The 22,044-nt window shown below is 43.1% G+C and overlaps 2 protein-coding genes across 8 annotated transcripts in view; one reads left to right on the top strand and one right to left on the bottom strand.

Annotated features, from left to right (window-relative positions):
* ATF7IP (activating transcription factor 7 interacting protein) overlaps nt 1-11,384 on the top strand; it is an 85,940-nt gene extending 74,556 nt beyond the window's left edge. For all 6 annotated transcript variants that reach the window (XM_084765387.1, XM_084765386.1, XM_084765388.1 and 3 more), the window contains 4 exons: nt 678-833; nt 5,222-5,404; nt 7,751-7,863; nt 10,341-11,384. In XM_084765387.1, coding sequence (XP_084621513.1) covers nt 678-833; nt 5,222-5,404; nt 7,751-7,863; nt 10,341-10,760 — 872 coding nt within the window. In that variant the 3' untranslated portion in view covers nt 10,761-11,384. The remainder of the gene's footprint in view (nt 1-677; nt 834-5,221; nt 5,405-7,750; nt 7,864-10,340) is intronic.
* A 1,298-nt stretch (nt 11,385-12,682) lies between these two features.
* PLBD1 (phospholipase B domain containing 1) overlaps nt 12,683-22,044 on the bottom strand; it is a 46,568-nt gene continuing 37,206 nt past the window's right edge. Inside the window, exons 7-11 of one of the 2 annotated variants that reach the window (XM_084765405.1) lie at nt 19,698-19,898; nt 19,451-19,591; nt 16,892-17,077; nt 15,806-15,912; nt 12,683-15,322 (exon numbers count right to left, since the gene is read on the bottom strand). In XM_084765405.1, coding sequence (XP_084621531.1) covers nt 15,152-15,322; nt 15,806-15,912; nt 16,892-17,077; nt 19,451-19,591; nt 19,698-19,898 — 806 coding nt within the window. In that variant the 3' untranslated portion in view covers nt 12,683-15,151. The remainder of the gene's footprint in view (nt 15,323-15,805; nt 15,913-16,891; nt 17,078-19,450; nt 19,592-19,697; nt 19,899-22,044) is intronic. The other variant, XM_084765406.1, reaches the window with a different exon arrangement.

Genomic DNA, 22,044 nt, shown 5'->3' with positions numbered 1-22,044 from the left:
AGACATTTACTTCAGGGACTATCAGGCTATCAGGGACCTGTTTTAATACTTTAAGAGACAAATAGAAATAATGAACAACTATTTATATAAAAATTTACACAACTCTGAATAATTGAAATTTAAAGTCAGGAAAAGCCATCACTTTACAGTATTTGTCAGCAGAATGTCTTTGATGCAGGTGTATAAGTATGTATATGCATTTTTGTAATTTTTATTTTAGTTGATATTATATAGTGAATTCAGGAGATTCTTGACTGAAAAATAAGACTGTATTCCTCTAGGAGTGTGAACTGGAATCTAAGTGTTGGTGAAGCTGGGTATGGTGGCATACCCCTTTAATCCCAGTACTTGGGAGGCAGAGGCAAGCCTGTGAGTTTGAGGCCAGCCTGATCTATAAAGAGAGTCCCAGGATAGCCAAGGACTGCATAGAGAAAACCTGTATCAAAAAACCGAGGAGGAGGAGGAGTGGGTGGTGTGGTAGTAGTGGTGAATTATTTAAGTAGCTCCTGACTGCGTTTTTAAATCAGCAAAAATACGCATGAGAATAAAAAGGAGTTGTTTCTGAAGAGGGGAATGTGTTGTGTAGAGAGTAAGCGAATGAGTTTCCCATTGGAAGTCAGGCCTGTGTGGCCTTTGTTTTCTGTCATCAGTCATATATCTTATATTTTAATTAACAGAGCCCAAAAAGCTAACTCACCCTTCTGCGCCTACAATGAGCACTTCTCAGCCCATGCCTCGACCGTTACAGCCCATTCTACCAGCACCACCTCTTCAGCCATCTGGGGTGCCCACAAGTGGCCCATCTCAGGCAACGATCCACTTACTGCCTACAGGTAAATGTGCAGAGCCACCAAGCCGGAACTCAGTAACCAGTTTATGTAACACTGGTTATGGGACCAGTGGGAAGAATCAACAGAATATTTAGACTAATTCTAACTGCTTTCTTGACGTTTGTGGTTTTGAATGTGTAATGTGACCCAGCTCTGCTCACTGCCCTGACTAATTATAATCATTGTCGTTAGATACTCTGGAGAGCAGAAATAATTTAGTTCTCTGGAATGGCTGGTTGTAATGATTTTGTTCTGAATATAGCCAAGAAATTCCAGTGACTGGTCATATAAGTTTTTGTTTGTTTGATTGTTTAGTTTTTTTGTTTGTTTGTTTGTTTTTAATTTGGAGATTGGACCTAGGCCTTAAATACGCTAGATAAACAGTCTACCACTGAGGCAGGGCCTGGGGCTCAAGCTTTAACCAGTGTACCATAATATCGTGAAGTCCATGCTAATATTTTATCTTAATGTTTCAAGCGACTGTGAGATTGAGCATTTGCAGCATGTAGCTATATCACCTCCACTGTTTCAGAGACAGCAAGGCTTCTTGCAGGTTAGGTCAGAGATCTGTTTGCAGAGTGCTTACGTAAGCACTCTGCTGAGTCAGCAAAAACATGGCATTAAATGGGATTTCAGCCCTGAAGGTAAGAAGACCAGAGTAACTTGTGGGCAAAAGCTATATTTTCTAGTGCTTCAGAGAGTCATCTGATAGTCTTGGTGTGGTAAGTGCATGCTGTTTAGTGTAGTAACTGTTCTGTTGCCTTCCAGAATCTTGATGTTATTGCATGTCATTTAAATTGCTCTTTTGCTCTGGGTTTTTTTTAGTTTAGGTTTTGTTTTGTTTTGTTTTTCCAGACATGGTCTCTCTCCTGCCTGTCCTGGACTCACTTTGTGGACCAGGCAGGCCTCAAACTCACAGATGTCTGCCTGCCTCTGCCTCCCCACTAAAGGCATATGCCACCACCCACTGCCTGGCCACTTAAGCTGCTCTTTGTCCTGTTCGAGTTTCTAGTCAAAGCATGTGCTATGTGACTGTTTCCTGTATAGTAGTTTTATGTTGGTCTTATGTTTAAATGCCGCTTTTTAATCTAAATAGCTACTATTGCATTCTGTCCTCAGCAGTTCTGTGTCTCTTTACCTTGATCCAAAGTTACAGTGACAGTTACCTAATTTAGTTCAGAAGGAAGTGTCCTTTATGCAAAGAGATATATTGGCAGCTGTTATCAGATCTTACATATTTGCTTCCTGTTCTGAAGGCTCTCAGAAAGAGTCAAGTCAGAGAAAGCCCAACGGTCTTCAGTAGCGTGCGTGCGTGCGTGCGTGCGTGTGTGTGTGTGTGTGTGTGTGTGTGTGTGTTGTGTGTACGTACACCCGCGCATATGTGCACACATGCTATGAAAGCATATATGGAGCTCAGAGGTGTTATGAGTTCTCTCCTTTCGCTGTGGGATCTGGGCATCAAATTCTGTTGTCAGGTTTGTGCAGCCCCTTTTACCCATTGAGCCATCTTGCTCACTCCTGTCTTTAGATTTTTTGTTTTTGTTTTTGTTCGATTTTTCTTTCTTTCTTTTTGTTTTTTGTTTGTTTGTTTTGTTTTGTTTTTTGGCTTTTCGAGACAGGGTCTTTCTGTGTTAGCCTTAGCTGTCCTAGACTCATTCTGTAGACCAGGCTGGCCTCGAACTCACAGAGATCAGCCTGGCTCTGCCTCCTGAGTGCTGGGACTAACGATGTGAGGCACCATGCCTGGCTCATCACTAGATTTTAAAAAATAAATGTGTTAGAACTTTATTTGATACCCTGTAAAAGCCAAAGTTGATGCTTCTTGACATGGTATGTAAAACGCAACTTAAAGCATGTCAAATACCTCCAAAGCATTCCATCTAGTACTTGTCCTTTAGCATTATATTTATTTGATGATGATGATGATGATGATGATAATAATAATAATAAGCTCAATGCCTACAACCAGAAAGTAATAAACAATCATTGAAAATGCTGTACAATTCCAGCTGTTTTTCCCAAACTGCTTTATACAGTTTGCTGAATATAAACTAAGAAACATAAATTAAGGAAGATTATATAACAGTTTAACAAACCTTATAATCTTCAGTATTTTCCTAAATTTATTTTATATTTTTTTCATCAGAAAATTAGTATGCAAGGTATAAACTACAGGTGAATGTCCAGGATGTAGCTCTGAAGGACCTTCATGGAAGCTGTGTTTTAAATGTAAGGAGGTGTTGGCATCAGATACCACCAATTCAGTGTAAAATAAGAAGTGCTGACAGTTTGTCAGGTAGAAGCCTCTTTTGCTAATGATTTCTATCCATCACAGTGAACTAAAGTAGTTACCTTTGAGAACAGAAGAAAAGCAAACAGCTGCTAAAAGGATGGAACATTATCAACACATCCTTACTAGACTAGACTGTGTGCATTTCAGAAGCTTAAAGGTTTTTAATATTCTATGTTACTTTTAATGGTTTTATGAGGTTACAACTGTGAGGTTTTGCTTGTGCCAGTTCAGCCATGTATGTGGAAAACATGAAACATTAGCTCTGTCAGACGCCCAACAGGCCTTTGACAGATGCCTCCCAGAGACAGGCTGATGAGATGGGCTCATCGCTGCTTGACCTCAGGGCTGTAGGAGCAGTGGCTTCTGTTGTGGTCCACAGAAAAGAATCAAAGTTATTGACAACCAAGGAACATACTTAAGTTTTACCTTGGGGCCACTTCCATTTTTGTTGAGTGTAGTGGATACAAATTCAGGTTCAGTCATCAGTCTTGGATTCACTCGGTGCTCAGTCAACATCATCATGGTAATAACCCAAAGGCTTGGTTAAAGAAAGGTGAGAGTGAACTGACTTTGCTACAGTTAGTTTCTTGGCTGTTATTGTAATTTTTCTTACTTTTGTTTGCTTGTTTTGCTTTATTTTTGGCTGTGAGCCTAGCCTCTGACAGCTGAACCATCTCTCCAGCTCTTTTGCTTCATTCTGTAAGTTGGAGGGGTCTCATTCTAGCCCAGAATGTCCCCAAACTCATCTGTAACCAAGGTAGCTTCAAACTCACTATTGGGATTGAAGTGTGAGCCACCCATTTTTAGTAGGAAACGTCTGGTGCATTTCGCAAGCTAGAACCTCACTAGGTTGTACATTTCCCAGCATGCACCTTAGGATAGACATGACCTAGTTTCCAAGTATAGAGTAGCACCCAAGAAAACAGAAGATAATGACTCCATTGCCGGAGGCGGGGTAAGGAGAACTGTGCAGACAAGCATGGGACTACAATTTTTGTGCATCAGTAAGGTCCTACATTGTGAAAGGAGAAAACCAGCTCCCCCAAATTGTTGTCTGATGATCACACATACACATACACACACAAAATAAAATGTAAAAAACAAATTAAACTGCATTGTGTCCGTATTATAAAATACAGCTTCCAATAAGGCTTTGATTTGGACACTGGCACCCTTAGAGAAAAATTCGTATCGAAGGGGGAAGAGAGTGATTTCATGTCACGCCCCCCTCATCTTCCCCAACTTCATCACACCCGATTTTTACATCTGCCAGAACACTGCATACAATGCAGGAATAGAATCTAAAGAAATATATATGTTTAATAAACACTGTTTGCATAAAAAGCCATCTCCTTCTACGTTTCTAGAATACTACATACTTGCATATCTATAGCCACCCAGGAAGTTTTGATAAACACATGTGTGTGACTGATTCACAGTGCCTGGTGCTTTTGAGTTTTGTTTTGTTTTGTTTTTTAGTCCAAAACCACCATAGATGTTAGTTAGCTTGAGTCTGGTGATAGCGCCTGCTCAGCTGTTCTATGGGATGAGAGCAGGGCTGCAGTGGCTCAGTGCAAGAGGGATGAAGATGACCACCTCAGCCAGCCATCAGTACAGGGCAGGCCTTGATGTGCTTGCACAGCAGAAACCAAACTAGGCCCTGGAAACAAGCGTCTCTCCTAGAGCTTACACAGTGTGGGGGACCCTCCCCCACCCAGGGTCATACACTCCTTTACGTGTGTCTTGAGTAAGGCTTGTTCTTTGAGCTATGCCGATCTGCTTCTCTTCACTCTGCTGACTTGGTCGGTCTGGCTTAGTGGTGGCTGTTTGGCTTTACTTGGAGCTTGTTCCTTATTGGTAGGCAGTGGCCTGAGCCTTCTGTCTCTTGCCATTGTTAGCTCAGCTGGAAAGACACACCTGAAGTGGGGAAAATGCATGGGACCTGGGGGAGATAGAGGGAGGGCTTGGAATGTGAGATCTGCCCATGCTTCTGACAGCCTTTTTCCCTATGGCTAGAGTTTTGTGTAGTGGTAATTACTATTTCATGCTGTCTTCTTAACATAGCATTGACTACACTCTTGGTATGTTGTTCCATTAGCTCCAACCACCGTGAATGTAACACATCGTCCAGTAACTCAGGTGACCACAAGACTCCCTGTACCAAGAGCTCCTGCAAACCACCAAGTGGTTTATACAACTCTCCCAGCACCACCCGCTCAGGCTCCCCTCCGAGGAACTGTGATGCAGGCTCCTGCTGTTCGCCAGGTCAATCCTCAAACTAGTAAGAGGCTCTTTTCTTATGTCTGGGTTTGAAGGGTATGTACTGGTTTGTACTGACAATAGATTGTCATATTAAGGGATGTATCAAATAGCACACTTGCATGGTATAGTTAATAATAATGTAGCACTTTGGGAATTGCTGATACTATAGATTTTAAGTGATTGCATAGAAAAAAGGATAGGGGTATGAGGATGGTGTGACGTATTCATTTTTAAATGTGTAATTTTGCAAAACACCATAGGCATACATAGTTTTATCCATTAAAATGGATTTTGAAAAACATTTTTTTTCCCTAATTATTTTTTTATTTAGAGACTGTGTCTCACTATGTAGCGCTGGCAGACCTTGAACTCAACAGTGATCCACCTGCTTCTGCCTCCCAAGTTGTAGGATTAAAGGTGTGCACAGCTACCTCCAGCCCTTCTTATGATTTAAAGAGAGAAATTGGACATATATACTGCAGGGTTTGTAGTCTTTATAGTGTCTTCAATTTAATGTTGTTAAATGGCCTAAATTTTAGTATCTCATTTGATAGCTATTTATGTTTTGAGACAAGGTATCACTATATATCCCTGGCTGTGTAAGAGCTTGCTGCATAGACCAGCCTGGTCTCAGACTTACAGAGATCCACTTGCTCCTGCCTGCTGCCTGCTGAGGTTTAGAGCTGTGCACGTAATGCTCTACTCTTAATAGTTGCCGTATTGGCAAATTGAAGTTGAATGGTAAGTTGTGGCTTTGCTCAGAAAAGGAAAGGTATGGTAAAGGTATGGTAAAGGTATGGTAAAGGTAGCCTCGGTTGGCAGTCTTGCAGGTATGGAAGGCAGTTAAATTAAAGGACGGAAAACACTTTAGGAAATTCATAGTTCATTTAAACTATAAGTAATTATAGCCATTCTGAATTTTAATACACTGTGTATTAGTAGCTTAGACTATGTCTTAATTATAGCATATTAAAAAAGCTGGGCATGCGGTGCGCCCACTTGAAAAGCTGGGCATGCAGTGCGCCTTTTTGAAAAGTGGAGGCAGGAGGAGGATCAGGAGCTGAAGGTCATCCTTGCTTATATAGAGATTTCAAAGCCAGCCTGAGCTACATGAGACCCTATCTTTTTTAAAAAAAAAAAAATCCCAAATAAAAGTGCATATATAAGCCAGGTGTGGTAGTCTACAAAGTGAGTCTAGGACAGCTAGGGCTGTTACACAGAAAAACTAAAGAAAATAAAAAAGCTAATCTAAAGTTTAAAGGAAACAGTGACCTTTGCCATGGTCAGAAGTGGAACTCCATCACTCTTCTGCCTCTCTTGCCTTATGCTCTCCTCACTTTTCTTTGAGTTCTGGTATTTATTTATTGCTGTCAGTGTAGGTGCCACATACATATTTTTGTCTCACGTGCATATAAATATAAAATGTCAAGGTTAGTATATGTGTACATATATGCTTATTTATAAAATGACAAGCAAAATTCTAGCTGTTTTTAAAACTGTAATAGTTGCATTATTAAGTGTTAGCTTCTAGGGGAAATTAAGCTAAATTGAATCTTGGAATTACAGTTTGGCTTTAATGTTGTCAAGTTTGTGAGGCTTTTCTCTAGGCAGTTGTTTGATTGGGCCATAAATGAGCTCTGGGACAGTCACCCTGGCAAGAACAGTGTGGCTCAAGTGCTGAATGTCTGATGAGCATGACCAGAGAGTAGATGGCTCTCAGGTCTCTGCTTGTGTTGACCTTGGCATAAAATAAATGTCCTCAGCTTATTAACAGTACTTATAGAGAAAGTGGGGAGCCGCCCTCTAATATAGGACTGGTGTCTGTCTGTCTGTCTGTCTGTCTTCTGTCTGTCTGTGTCAGATCTCTGGGAGCTGGAGTTACAGGCAGTTGTGAGCTGCCTGATGTGCAGGGAACTAAATAAAGCCAGGCCCTTAGCAGTCTTCATTGCTGGGCACTGTCTCTAGCCCCAAGGACAGCTTCCCTGACAGCTTCTGTCTGGTGACACTTTGAGTCACTGGCTCCAGTCTGACCCACACTGGAAGGCCTTTATTTCTAGTTGTCCTTGTGAGGATCGTGTGTTTGCGCTGTTCTCCTGTCACTGTCACGTCTTCCTGTTCATTCAGTTTCTTTCATGTTGCTGCATGCAGCCTGTGGTGCCACTTGAGGAAGCATTTGTGAAAGTGCTTGAATTTAGGAATTCTTCATCCTCATGTTTAAGTCATAGCTTGCCAGACTGTGTGTAGACTCTTTGGTTGGAAATATTTCTCCTCTTGAATTTAAAAAATGTTTTTTAATAATAATGTTTACAGTGCCCCAACAAATTTATAGGTGAATGGTGATGTTTTTCTCAATTTTATTTTGCAGGTGTTACAGTTCGAGTGCCTCAGACAACCACATATGTTGTAAACAACGGACTGACCCTGGGATCAGGAGGGCCTCAGCTCACAGTGCATCATCGGCCACCACAAGTGCACAGTGTAAATGTCGATGCTTGCCTCTTAAACAGCCTCGGTAGCCAAGCTGCCGTATCATTCCAGTCACTGTTCCTTTCCTCTTTCTTTTTTTTTCTTTCTTTCTTTCCTTTTCTTTTTTCTTTTTTCTTTTTTTTTGAGATAGCCAGCACCTTAGCTGTCTGGGAACTCACTCTGTAGATCAGGCTGGCCTCGAACTCAGAGATCTGCCTGCTGCCTCTTTGCCTCCCCAGGTGCTGGGATTATAGGCATATGCCACCACACCCAGCTCTTATTTCCTTCATGACTTTGTATTTCTTAAAATCTATTATTTCTATCTGCGTTATTGTTGTTAGTTTATCTTAACTGATCCACTGGTATTCAGAATGCATTTGTTATAAAAGGACAGAAAATTATTTCCCTGTAAATTTAGTCTCAAACAAAGTCATATTGTCCTGTTGCAAGATTATAACCAGGTTTTAAGGGTAGGGTAGAATATACGTGAGTATATATAGTATATATGTGAAGAGAAATGCTGGCTATTGCAGAGGGAAGGCAGAGTGTCAAGGCTGACACACAGTACCTACCAGAACATCCTTTACAGCACCCCCAGTTCTCCTTGGGTATCGATTGTGTCCCCAGGATGGCAATGTGCTAGTTTTCACAGGTGCCTCAGGCTGTGGCTGAAGGAGCTTCTAGTCTTCATTGCCTGTGTGGCCACTGGTATTTGGAGTTTGAGTGTGCCTAGAAGGCTGCGTGTGCCACCCAAGAGCCCTCGCTCCCCAGGGAATGAGCCACATCCCAGCCTGGGAGTCCAGCTGTTGGAACAGCTCTGATTTTCCTTACCATTTTAAGTGCCATTGACTGAGCATCTGCATCCCAGCCACTCTTAAGAACTTTCCCAGTTTGCTTTAGCCATCATATTCTATGGGAATTAGTAGTAGTAGTCTCGCTTTAGCAAAAACAAAAATAAAAACTATCAAAAGAAGGTAACAAATCTACAAGGCTAGTATGTCATGAAGGTGTTAGTGGTTGCTCAGTGTCCTCACCCACACTGCTGTCAGAGCCAACCAGATCTGGTCTGCCTCGAGAGCTTCCCTGGCTTCCATTTTTCTGAAACCATCAGTATATGATTCGAGGTCTTTCCAGCTTCAGCCCTATATCCACAGCCCCTCTTTGTTGTTTGTTTGTCCCCTCTTACAGAAGGATTTGTGGTTTTGCTTGCTCTTTCATGGTGTTAATGGACAGCTTCCCTTCTGGATATTGGACTCCGGTGATCCCTTAGGGGTCTCACATTTAAGCTGTAACTGGCACTTTAAAAAAAAAATTTTTTTTTGGAATAATTTGTCATATAGTTTAGACATTTGGATTGTATTAAGGCATTGGAATTTTATAGCATATTATAGGACCTTCACATAACTCAGTAGTTTATTCAAACTATGCATATAATGAAGTGCTGCTTTGCCTTGCCTCCGTCTGAAATACATAGTTAGATGTATGCTTTGGCACAGGAGTTTTGGTTAAGGAATGACATTTTGACTCCAGTACTAAGTCTTAAGTGCCCCACTTAGACTCATTGTATCTGTTTCCTGGCTCTCACTGTTCTCACCACCATCTTAAAACAGCTGTGGCAGCAATGAGTGCAGTAATTGCAGTGCTATGCAGGCTTAGGTCCACGGGGCTTTCCAGGATCACTACTGAGCCACTGGGCTAGGGCCTCCTTTCCATATCTTTTTTATCTTCATGTACCCTATGCCAAAGAAAGTGTTGACACTCACTCTCATCTGTTGTTTTCCCTGCTTCCTCTGTCCATGATTGCTCATACTTACCTGCTGCACCATGGAAGGCATTTTGCCTTTTCCTTCTGTCTTTCATAGCATTACCTTTTTCTTCGTGACTGGCCAAGAATATAATACAGGTTCAGCATTATTCATATGTGTATCTATATATTACAAAGTAGATGTAGAGTGGGTGTGGTGTATATACCAGTCTATAGGCTATACACAATTTTAGATGCTTTCCTGAAACGAAAATGAGAATCAAAAGCAGAGTAAATTGTAAATGTAATAGATGGTTCCCGTGTGTGTGTGTGTGTGTGTGTGTGTGTGTGTGTGTGTGTGTGTGTGTGTGTGTGTGTGTTGGTTTTTCAAGTCAGGGTAGACCAGACTGGCCTTGACTTATAGAGATCCACTTGCCTCTGCCTCCCAGAGTGCTAGGATTAAAGGCGTGCGCCACCATGCCTGGTGATGGTTCCCACTTGTATCAACGTGTCTTCAATATTTCATTAGGAAAGGAGTTGTGTTTTCCAAGATGAACTTCATGCTTTTGCTCTGGAAAACATTTGGGCATGGTTGGTGTGGATCACTGACTAGAACTTGACAAAATTGGTGTGGTGTTGCTGATTTTGGAGTTCTTAATGTAAACCGATCTCTCTATGGTTACTAAGGTATCTTCTGCAATTGTTCCGTAATTGCTAAAAACCAACACACCTCTTCTTTTGTTAGGAGCCCCCACGCCCTATGCATCCAGCGCCCTTACCAGAAGCCCCACAGCCACAGCGTCTGCCCCCGGAAGCTGCCAACACTTCTCTGCCTCAGAAACCACACTTGAAGTTAGCGAGAGTTCAGAGTCAGAATGGCATTGTTTTGTCATGGAGTGTCCTGGAAGTGGACCGAAGCTGTGCCACTGTTGACAGCTACCATCTCTACGCTTACCACGAGGAGCCCAGTGCCACTGTGCCCTCACAGTGGAAGAAGATTGGGGAAGTCAAAGCCCTTCCCTTGCCAATGGCTTGCACTCTCACTCAGTTTGTGTCTGGAAGCAAGTACTACTTTGCAGTGCGCGCCAAGGACATCTATGGCCGCTTTGGGCCTTTCTGTGACCCTCAGTCCACGGACGTGATCTCTTCCTCTCAGAACAGTTAGACCTTGGAGTCTTTAGCTTCCGCTTTTGAACGTTCCACATTTTGGGCTTGTTTTTAAATCTTGTGCATGAAGTTCAATGTAAAATCCACTTTGTGCAAGATCTCTCAGACAGATGAGTGTATACACTACGTTTCTTTATGGCCGGAAGTATAATAAATTCAACCCAGAAAGCAAGTCTTCCCCTGAACGAATCAAGCTTCAGGGTTTTGAAATGTACATTTATTCCTTGCTTTGGTTTTGAGGCTGGGGAATATGTTCGGGTGTGTGTGTGTGTGTGTTTCTTTCTTTTCTTTTGTTTAGTTTTCCACTTCTGGTTGTGTGTTGATCACAGTGCACTCTCCCTTCTTCACGCTCCTCCAGTAGGAAGTAAACAGATGAAAGACTCTGAAGTCTGCAGCTGCTGTGATTCTGCCTTTGGGGGAATCTAAACACAACCCAAAGAAATGGAAAAAAACAAAACAAAACAAGCAAAAAACAGCTTAAAATAGATGAGTTTAAACAGAGGAAATATTTTGATTTCTTCTGAGCTACTGACTAGGTGAAAAATGTCCTACCCTCACCCCAAGTTCCTAATCTGGCTTCTACATTTGTGTTTGTGCCTTATAAAGTATAGACGTTCACTGACCATATGTCCATTGTTGTATATTCCTCTTTCAACTTTCATTTATTCTTTTTGCCACCAAAAATACGACGTCCTTCAAGCATTTTTAGAACCAAAGTGTGCACGCATGTGTGTTTTCCTCATCTTCTAAGACATCACTACATTCTACCCCAAAATTTTGACTTACTGTTTTGTTTTAAGAACGTATGTTTATTTTTGCCCATTATTTAACAACAGGCCATGTTGTTTAAATTTTTTTCATTAAGTCTTTTAAAGTCTAGGTTTCACTGTTAGAGAGTCAGAAGGAAGTTGCGGGTCTTCTCATCTCTCATAGCCATGTCTGTTCAAAGGCAGTCAGTGCTAAAGACAAGGGAACCCTCGCGTGCTTCTTTGTTCTCATGAGGTCCTTCCTGTTTTAACCTTAACTCTGTTTGGATGGTGCCAAGTGCAGTCTGATTTCATGGGCTTTGGATGGAACTTGGAAGCATCTCTACCATTACAGTTAGATCCAGTCACTTCAGTGGTTCTCGTTCCTTGCAAGAGTGTCAGCCTTGTGTCGTCGAGGACTGCCAGCTGCAGGACGGTCGGACAGGTGTGTTAGGGAGCTGACCATTTAGGGACGAACATTTAGGGATGAGAGCGAGGTAGGTGTCTGAAGTTTGTGAAAGCTTCCCTTGCAACGTTTTAAGATCTTAAAATGCATCAGTCACTCACTTGTCCTGGCATCAAAAGTGTGAGCCCCATTCCCATGTACGTTTGCCCCTGTGGTGGCTTACAGCTGTGGAGGCATTGTCTTTGGTGACTTTTTACTGGGTGTTGTTTGGATAAAGAAAGCCTGCAGTTGCTAAGGTATAAATGCCCCTAACCTTCCACTTGAGAAAAAGGAGACCACATGAGAATCAGTTTTCCCATAAGTTAAGTTTGGCGAGCGGTAGTCTAGCTAGGACTCCTAAGAGTCATGATCATGTAAGTGTTGCCAGTGTTAAGGTAATGAGAATTTGGAAAGGAAGAAATTATTTTCTGCCTGTATATGAGCACCTCTCTACACCTGAGCAGTTTGTGTCTTGTAGTGGGTACAGGGTTGGTGTTGTGTTCAACCTCATTCCTGTCTATATAGTAGAAAAGTGCATATTTAAAATTGGTTTTTGCTGGCTGGTCTGCTCACTATCAATGGAAGTCTCCCTGGATGGATATTTTTATTCATACCCATTCATTATTTCATATTCAGTAGTTTTTTGTTTTTGTTTTTAATTAGGTGAAGAAAGCCTAGTGGAATTAATATATTTCATTGTTTTGGCGTTTACTGGGTGGTTTTGTTTAAAAAAAAAAAAAGGTCTCAAATAATGGCTCTAGATATAGGTTTACTGCAGAAAGTAATTATTGAAAGTGTTTATTCCAGATTGGAAAGAAGATATGAAGAGAGACTGTAATTGTTAAGAGGAAAATACATGTGTGGATATGGTCTTTCAGATAACCTGTCATGAGCTTCTCTGCGGCAGCCATGGTTTCCTAGAGAGGGCTACACTTGTGTGTTTGGGGGGCAGGTGTGAGTGCTGATGGGTGTGGCTTCTTATCTGGCTGTCTCTAGGGGGCAGTGGAGGACTTCCAGAAGTAGCTACAGCTTGTAGGCTATTTAGTAGCAGTTGACATTCCATGGCTCGTGGCTTTTAGCCCCTGGTATCTCTTCTCAAAGTATTACAAAGAAGCTCGGTTGTCCCATTTTGGGAATTCAAGTTTGCTACATTTTTAGCCTGACAATACTGGTAAGTATTGCCTTAACTGGGGATCCTGGAAACGTGGGAAGTTTCAGTGTGAAGTGTCAGATGTTTATATGGTAATTAATGGTAACAGCCATGCTTGTTACTCTCGACTTTGCACTTTGCCAGAGAACTTTTCACCCTGTTTTAAGTGTGAGTAAGCCTCTTTACTGTGTTCTTGCTAATGGCATACAAAGACAGCCCGTTGTAACAGTTGACTTTACAAGGTGACTGTGTCCCTCTGGTTCTTGAGTTTTTTTTTAATCTGCAGAGTACTTTGTACTGTGTTATGCAGTGTGACTTTATGAAAGAAACAGAGCTTTCTTCCTTGAAAATATGTGTTTGGATAGCATTTGCCTCGGAGAGGTGTCCTCGCCCAACCCCCTACCTATGCCAGAGAAGGGATACCTTTAAAAACTTGACGAGAAGCAAGCGTGCAATCAAGTGCATCTCCCCAGAGCTCTCCTCCCATGCTGCACGGGCTCTTGTTGCTTGCTCCATTGTTTTAAATATCCTTGGAAAAACCACTCAGTGTCTGTCAGTGCGGCACAGTAGACATTTCACTTCCCATGAGGTCTCCAGTACTGTATGATTTAAAATGCTGTGTGCGGCACCTCTCACTTGAGATGCTGTGATCTCACACCGACGACTCCTCGGGCAGCCACTTCAGTATCCCCAATATGGTCATTTTTCCACTTGCCTGTGATTGGGTGGCCTGTTTGATTCTCATGGAAATACACATGCCCTTGTGCTATAGACAATAACTATATTCGTGTGATTCTGCCTTCCTTTCATTGTTTTCTGGGCAAAGGGCACACACACAGACTAGAGCAGTTATCATGAGGGCTTTGTTGGTGTAGGAAACTCGCTAATTCTTACTACAGCTCTCTCCTCGAGCCAGCCGGAAGGGTGGAGATGAAGATACACTGTGTTCTCATCTTCAAATGACTCCATCATGTTTGAGCCTTTGTTTTTTGTGTTTTATATGTAGAGATAGCTGAGTACCTATCATTTAAATATTTAAATGTACGCCCCCCCCCCCTTTGTAAATAAGGGATCTAAGCAATCAAACGCCTTTGGGGGATCCTAGCTTGAGGGTTTTATCAGCCATTTCAATGTAAATGTAAAAATAAACCCCTGGTAGGAAACTTGCATCCTGATTTTTTTGTTGCAGTTGCAAGTGTAAATAATAAGATGATGTAAGACTCTAAGGTCTAATATTAACTGGCTGTAGCAAGTTGCCCTATTTTTATTAGGTTTTGAAGGTTTTTCTCTTTTTCCCCCTAAATGTACAGTAGAGTGGTGTCTGTAAGTGTTAACTGTAGTGGGGATTTGTCCAGCAAGCCTGAAATTTCTACTTTGAAATAAATGACTGGGTTTTTAACATCCTGAGTACTCTGATTCATTGAGAGTTCTCAGTCTGTGTGCACGCGTATGTTTCTTTAAAAACTTAAATGTTGCTCAGAATCACCGCTTGCTCACTGTTCAGTGTGCCTTATTAAACCTTCTGGGCAATCCCCAGGTTCAAAGCCCTGGCTTTGAAAGGGAAGTCGCTCAGCGGAATTGCTGCCTGGCTACATACGGTGTTTTCAGCTAATGAGAGACAAGCATGTGCCTAGCCTGAAACCCAGTGATGGAAAGGACCACAAACTGCCTCCTATTTGAGATCCCCAACCCTCTAGGACTTCTGAGCAGCAGGGGCAAGAGAAAAGGACCATGGGAAATGCAGGTGTCTACCAGGCCTGGAAGTGGCCCTCGTCTTACCTCAAGCTCCCTTGGTGAGAACTACCATCAACTGTGATTGAGATAGTGGATTCTGGCTAAAAAGAGCTGCTGTTCTTTTGTGTATTTGTTCCATACATAATGTTTGTTCTGAGCTCTCCACCCTGCAGGAAATGTTTGCTGTTGAAAACAATTGATGGAGAATGGAAGGGAATTTAGTATTTTTTATGAAGAGTGCAGATGGGAAAATACAGCTAAAAGACTGTCTTTGGTGCTTTTCTTTTTCCTTCCTCCGGCCTTCACTTCTTGTCCTATGTCAAAATTGGTTTCATGGTAACGAAATCAAAGTCATAGACTTCTGGCATCCCCATATGCAGAGTTTTGTTGAACCGATTCCAGCTAAAAGCAGGGAGGCCATCTTGAACCGTGGGGCCGCTAATGGCATAGGCTGTGTACTGAGATGCAAGGAAGATATCTGCCACCTGGAAAAAGAGGACAGCATTTTGACAGCCCATCGGACATTGACATTCCCCCAGCCCGCCCCACGCCGCTCAAGGGCACAGTATGGTTTATTTTTATATGGATGAACATTTTGTCTTCATGTGTGTATGTGCACCACATGCACGCAGGGCCAGTGGACGCCTGAAAAGGGCATTGGAATTGGAATTACAGATGTCTCTTAGCCAGCATGTGGGTGCTGACAACTAAACCTGCGTCCTCTGAAAGAGCAGCCAATGCTCTGAACCGCGGACACAGCTGTCTGTCCAGCCCCATGAGTATAAATAAGGGTTCTTAGAGATGTTCTATGGATATTGAAGGCTTATTCTTCACTATACTCCATGGACCAAGCTGCTTCCTGTATTTATTACAGGGTTGGAAACACTGGGCTTGATGTTGCGAAACCTCCACCTCTGGTCTACCTCGTTAGCAGTCGATTGTAAAGCAACAGTGTGCTTGCTTGTTACCTTGGTGTCATAGCAACCTCCAGGAATTGGCCTGGCTTCATTCAGGTCCTCGCGACAGCATATGGTATTGCAGGGGTCACCTTTACTGTAGGGGTCCACCTTGTAATCTAGAAGACACAGTGATGGGGAAAGAACAGGTATTGGCTAATCTGAGATATCCTTATCCACAGTACGCTTTTGGATCTACGCATGCCTGCGTGTCCCACAGGCCTCCCCAGCCCTGCCTGCTTCCAGATACAGACATCTCGCTATGCACTAGGGAGTGACTATCTGCAGATCCCTTGTCCCAGGCCCAGCCTGCCTCAAGGACCAAAGAAGACAAAGAAGAGAGAGCAATAAAGTGGATAGGTGGATGGGTGTCACCATCTTCCAACATGAAATACAAATTAGACTTAGAGAGTTTTCACCAAAAGAAAACATTTCTGATTATTTTAGCTGCTTTTCACCTTGGGAGTGTGTTGGCAGGAGGTTGGGTGATACTAAGGAAAGGACCTTACATGGATTGTTTTCTCCTGTATTTTATATGGCTTTTGTTGGTTTTGGGTTTGGTTTTTTGCTTGTTTGTTTGGTCATGTAAAAAAATTTGTAGAGCTAGGTGTGGTTGTATACATCCACAATTCCAATACTCAGGAAGTAGAGACAGGAGGATCAAGGAGAGAGAGAGAGAGAGAGAGAGAGAGAGAGAGAGAGAGAGAGAGAGAGAGAGAGAGAGAGAGAGAGAGAGAGAGTGTGTGTGTGTGTGTGTACATGGTGTGCATGATGTAGTCAGAAGACAAATTCTGGGACTCAGTTCTCTCACTGTGCATGTCTAGGGGATCGAACTCAAGTTAATAGCCTTGGTAACAAGGCCCTTTACCTGCTGAGCCATCATGCCAGCCTTTCAAAGAAAATTCTCTGCGATTTTATAAAGGAGGCAACTGTTCTGTTTGTTGACCAATATGTGAACAGCACTAACTATCCAGAATATTGAATTCAAATAACTTCCTATCACTCTGTCTAGTACAGAGATGATAGACTTCAATAGATTCTCATCCCACGGGGAAGGAAAGGGACTTTGCAGAATGACTTGAGGAACATGCCACATACTGTTATATCGCATGATGTGTTTCATGGAAGCCATGTCCATCACTGTCCCTTGGTCACGCCTGAAGATTTTGGCTCGCGGAGCTAAGTCATAAGAGTAGTCCAAACCTAGCTTCTTCACCAGCATGGGGTAGCCACTCCAGTTGTAGATTTTTTCATGGAAAGGAATATTATAGGAAGGCCAGTATCCTGATTTGGAATGAAAGAAAGGGAGGGTGGAATAGAGAGAGATGGGAAAAGAAGGGAACAAAAGAAGAAAGTTATTTATTTAGTGATAGTTTTTTTTTTTTACATTTACATGTGACGTGCATGCCTGGCAATGGAAACTCATCTTTAAAAGTGTCTGTTGTATGGGGGAACGGCCCACAAGGCCCCACCAACCCATGATGGTCTACAGGCAGTGGATCTCCACCTGTGGGTCAAGCTCCCTTTGGAGGAGTCACATATCAGATACCCTGCACATCAGCTGTGTACATTAGGATTCATAACAGTAGCAAAATTACTGTTATGAAGTAGCAATGAAATAATTTCATGGTTGGGGGCCACCACAACACAAGAAACTGTATTAAAAGGTCGGACTTAGGGAGGTTGAGGAGAATTGCTCCAAGGGGACCTGGAGACATTTTCATCTTTAGTGCCACAACTGGTAGGTTACTCAAGCTATTGTCACTCACCCTAATTAAACTCAGTGGATCTCCCCATGCCCAGAAAAAATAAGCCATGAAAGCAGAAGAGACTTGGAAAGAGGAAAGGGAGGGAAGAATGGGAGGATACAAGGGATGGGATAACCTTTGAGATGTAACAAGAATAAATTAATTAAAAAAAACATGCACATGTGTAAGAATGGCATAGTGACATCTCTTGTCACACACAATGTATACCAGTGGAAACTCTTTAGAGGCAATGTGGGAACGTGGCAAGTAGTTTTAAATTTCTGACTTGGAGACTTGTTAAACAGAGCCAAGTCAGACTTGCTCTTTACCTTGATTTTGTCTCTGCTCATCTTGGTAGCTCTGTTCCATAGAATACTGTTTCCTTTGTCCCCTCCTGTGTCCTGTCTCTTTGTCATCAAAAACTCATTTTCGAAAGAACAAAGACTAAACTGCCCAGCAGGGTTTACAAGGTGGACATTTTTTTTCCTGTCACTAATGGATTTTATTTTCCACCCATGAAGCCGCAGTGCCCCACCTGTTTGCAACCCCACCAATGCTTGTTGGCCAAATAAGCAAGTTTCAGAATTGTTCAGGTGTTGGGACCGTAATGAAGTGTGTGTGTTCTCATGGAAAACGCCTCATGATGAAGGTATTGGCCCTTGTGTATGTCTACCATACCTGTCAGAGTAATCTACCTCACTGATGGCCCAGAAACCACAGGCTGAGACACAGACTCACCATAAAGCTCACCTCTTTTAATGTATTGTCATTTGATTTGTCACAGAGACAGGAAAAAAAAAAGACCATCATGGCAAGCAAAGTCTTTATGAGGGGACAAAGACAGTCAGAAGACAGCTCAAACCCATAGTTTGCAGACTTGGGGACAGCTCTTTCTCCTACCAAATTAGTTCAGTTTGTGTCGAATTTTTCTACCAGATAACAGTGCCAAAGCAACTTGGCTTTAGACTTCTGGGATTTTAAAATAGTAAGTAAGTGACTGATGGGTCTACACCATGATTACACTCCTTTGCATATGAAGAGAAAGGGTTAGAGAGGTTGAGGTATTTACCTGAGATTTCGAGAAGCCAAGATTCAATCCCTGGGCTTCACCTGTCTGGGCTGTACCCTTGGTGGCCAAAGCCACCCTCTCTGATCCCTCACACTAATGCCGCCCTTTTTAGGTTCAAGCAGGCCTGTTCCATCAGACCGCAGTCTAACTCTTCCCGTTCTTGGGTCCTCTGCTGCATGATGCTCCAGAGGCCCCAGAGAGAAGCAGTTTGGCATCTTGGCTTTTGCCACCTGAGTCAGGGTGACACCCAACAAACCTGTGCTTGGAGGAGAGCTTACAGCATAACCCTCAGAATTCAAGAACGGAGGCAAACGTTGGAGCTGTTTAGAGGTCAGAGGTCACAGGGCTTGATGGTGTCCCAGTCGCCAATAAAAGAGTGAAATGGCCTCACATATTGTGTTGAGCACAATAACTCTACAGCAGGCTATCACTGACAGCCCCAGCGCCCACTCTCAGGCAGCGCGTCCCAGCCCATCATGGCTGGCTTTAACTTTCAACTTAATACTGTCTGGGCAGAGAATCTCCATTCAGATCAGCTAGGCCTGTGTGCTTGTCTGGAGAACAACAGTCTTCACTGCTCTGGGAAGACACACTGAAAGGCACCAGGCCCTGGACAGGGAAAGATAGCTGCGTGGCCAAGGTGTGCGGGCGCGCTTTTCCCCTGCTTGCCACCACACACATGATACGGTCAGCTGCTTCAAGTTCTTGGCCTGACTCTTCCACAACGGTGGCCTGTGCCAGGGAACTGTGAGTTTTCCATCCCTAAGGTGCTTTTTCCCTCAGGGAATCACAAGGACAGAAAGGAAACCAGGCCACAGGGACAGAGTAGGAAGGAGGTACCTTTTCTTAGGACGTTGGTCTGTTCAGAATATTCTACGTATGTCGGAACCTGCTCCACAACGAACAGAGTGCCTTCATCGAGGCTCTTCCCGATATTCACCTTCTTCAAGTCCAGGACCATGTACTGGTTATTGTAGGTACCTGAGATGTGGGGAGACACAAGGGCAACCTGGATCCGCCTCAGCTGGTTACCTCAACTGGAAGGCTAAACGCAGGCGCAGCGTGCTGTAGGGTCAGAACCACTTACCAGAGTTGTACTTGGAAAATATCTCTGCCCAGTCCTTACCGCCCTTTGCCATCATGTTTGCGACACGGACTCTTTGCCAGGCCAGGAGAGTCTCGGGTACCACCAACTTCAGCAGGGTTTTATTGTATACACTGTTGGTGGTCTGTAGCAGTATCAGGCCACTGCTAAGGATGTAAAAGTCATCCAGAGACTCCAAGAACCCTAGAGGGGCAACAAATGCAAGGTTGTCACATGTACACATGCTCCATGCAGCCACCTTCAGCACAGGGCTTCACACACACACATGGTGGGTCTGGCGAGGTAGCAGCCATGGTTTTCTTTTCTCTGTAGCAGCCTGTCCGAGCTCTGGTGTGTGCAGGTGCCAGTAGATCCCAGCCCAGCTAGATCCTCTTTCAGAACAGTTTGGCAATCCGAGCTCTTTGTGTGTGTGTGTGTGTGTGTGTGTGTGTGTGTGTGTGTGCGCGCGCGCGCGCGCCCATGTGGATCCAAGGGAATAGGTGGTCTGTGAGCATTCATAAACAACAGATAGGACCATTAGACTCCCACTTGCCAGGCATCTGTGGAACTTGTAATTCAGGAGTTTATCCGTAAGGTCCTTTTTCTTTTTCTAATCTTGCTCTTTACAAATTGTACTCAAGTCTGCCTGACTTGGAAGCATGGATGAATCTACATGTTCATTTCTGACCATGGCTTTGAAAATAGACTTTTAACACCCAGGATCCCCCGTGGTTTCTAACTGTTGGAGGCAGTGTGGGGTTGCCTTGAGGTCTGAGCTGGGAAGAGTGTGGGCAGATGGGTCAGACACAGCTGGCATAGTGGGAAGGCAGGACAGTGCCAGCAGCTGGCAGAGGGGGCTGCAACTGAGAATGTTAAAGGAACGACTGAGAGCCCAGAATTAGATTAGGCTACTCTGCATGGAGACCAGAGTGAATGTGCTTGCTCCTTCCACCGTGTGCACACATAACCAGGGCCCAGCTGTAAGGAAAGGCTTTCACAGACAGTGTGCCTGCTGTTGCCATCACCTAGACCTTCCCAGTGTCTAGAACTGCAGGCAACAGACTTCTATTTGGAAATTACTCAGTCTAAACTTTTCCGTTATGACAGAGCTGACAGACATAGGCTAAACTGTCCACTACTTTATAACACCCCCATTCTTTTTGCTGTATCAGAGTAGTAGTATTTACAACCTTAATTATCTAAACTGTGATTCACTTACTATTTTGTTTTGGTGATTTATTTGTATTCAGTTTGTCATCATTGTGTGTATATGTAGTGTGTGTGGACACTCATACTATGATATAAGTAGAGACCAAAGAACAATTTTGCATAGTTTTTTTTTTTTTTGCCCTGGTTGGTTTTTTTTTTTGTTTGTTTGTTTGTTTGTTTTGTTTTGTTTTTCTCAACTAGAAACCTGGAAAGAGAGAGCCTTATTTGAGAAAATACCTCTATCACATAGTCTGTAGGCAAGCCCGTCGGAGCATTTTCTTGATTAATGGTTGATATGAGAGGGTCCAGAAAACCATGGCTGGTGCCACGCTAACCTGGTGGTCCTGGTATGTGTAAGAATGCAGGCTGAACAAGCCAGTAAGCAGGCTCCGCTGTGGCCTCTGCTTTAGTTCCTGCCTCCAGGTTCCTGCCTGAGTTCCTGCCCTGACTTCTGTCTGTCGTGATGGACTGCAGGCCATAAGCTGAAACAAACCCTTTCGTCCCAGGTTGCTTTTAGTCATGGTGTTTATCACAGCAGTAGAAAACTCTAACAGGTCTCTCTTTCCACTTTTACATGGGTTCCAGGGATTGGACTTAGACCATTGGGATTTCAAAACAAGCACCTTTACCCACTGAGCCATCTTGCAGGCCTTTAGTAGTACAGTTTTTGGATATTTTGTGTGTATACATGGTTTGCCTGCATATATGCATGTATACTATATATCATATATTGTGCAGTGCCTGAGACAGCCAGAAGAGGGCATCAGAACCCCTAGAGCTGGAGTTACAGACAGTTGTGAGCCGCCATGTGGCTGATGGGAACCAAACCCAGGTCCTCTGTAAGAGCAGCCTGTGCTCTTAACCTCTCCGTTGTTTGGATTTGTTAACTAAAAGGTTACACTGTATTTATCTATGGGGTATATTTGATATTTAAATAAATATGTATTGTGAATGGCTAACTCAAACTCTTTAACATACATGCTACTTAATATTTTTCTTTACACTAACTTCCTTTTTTAGACCTAAACCATGTTAGCCCCTTGGTTAACATTAAAGAAACAGGAGTTTAATGACTCTCATCCCTTGCTCCCACTCCTAAAACATTAAAATAAATGCTTTCTTCTTATGTACAAAAAGTGCT

This window comes from Acomys minous (assembly GCF_964271855.1).
Source record: "Acomys minous genome assembly, chromosome: 17".
NCBI classification, from domain to species: domain Eukaryota; kingdom Metazoa; phylum Chordata; class Mammalia; order Rodentia; family Muridae; genus Acomys; species Acomys minous.
Note: the sequence above shows the minus strand (reverse complement) of the source record. Positions and strands in the feature narration are given on the sequence as shown.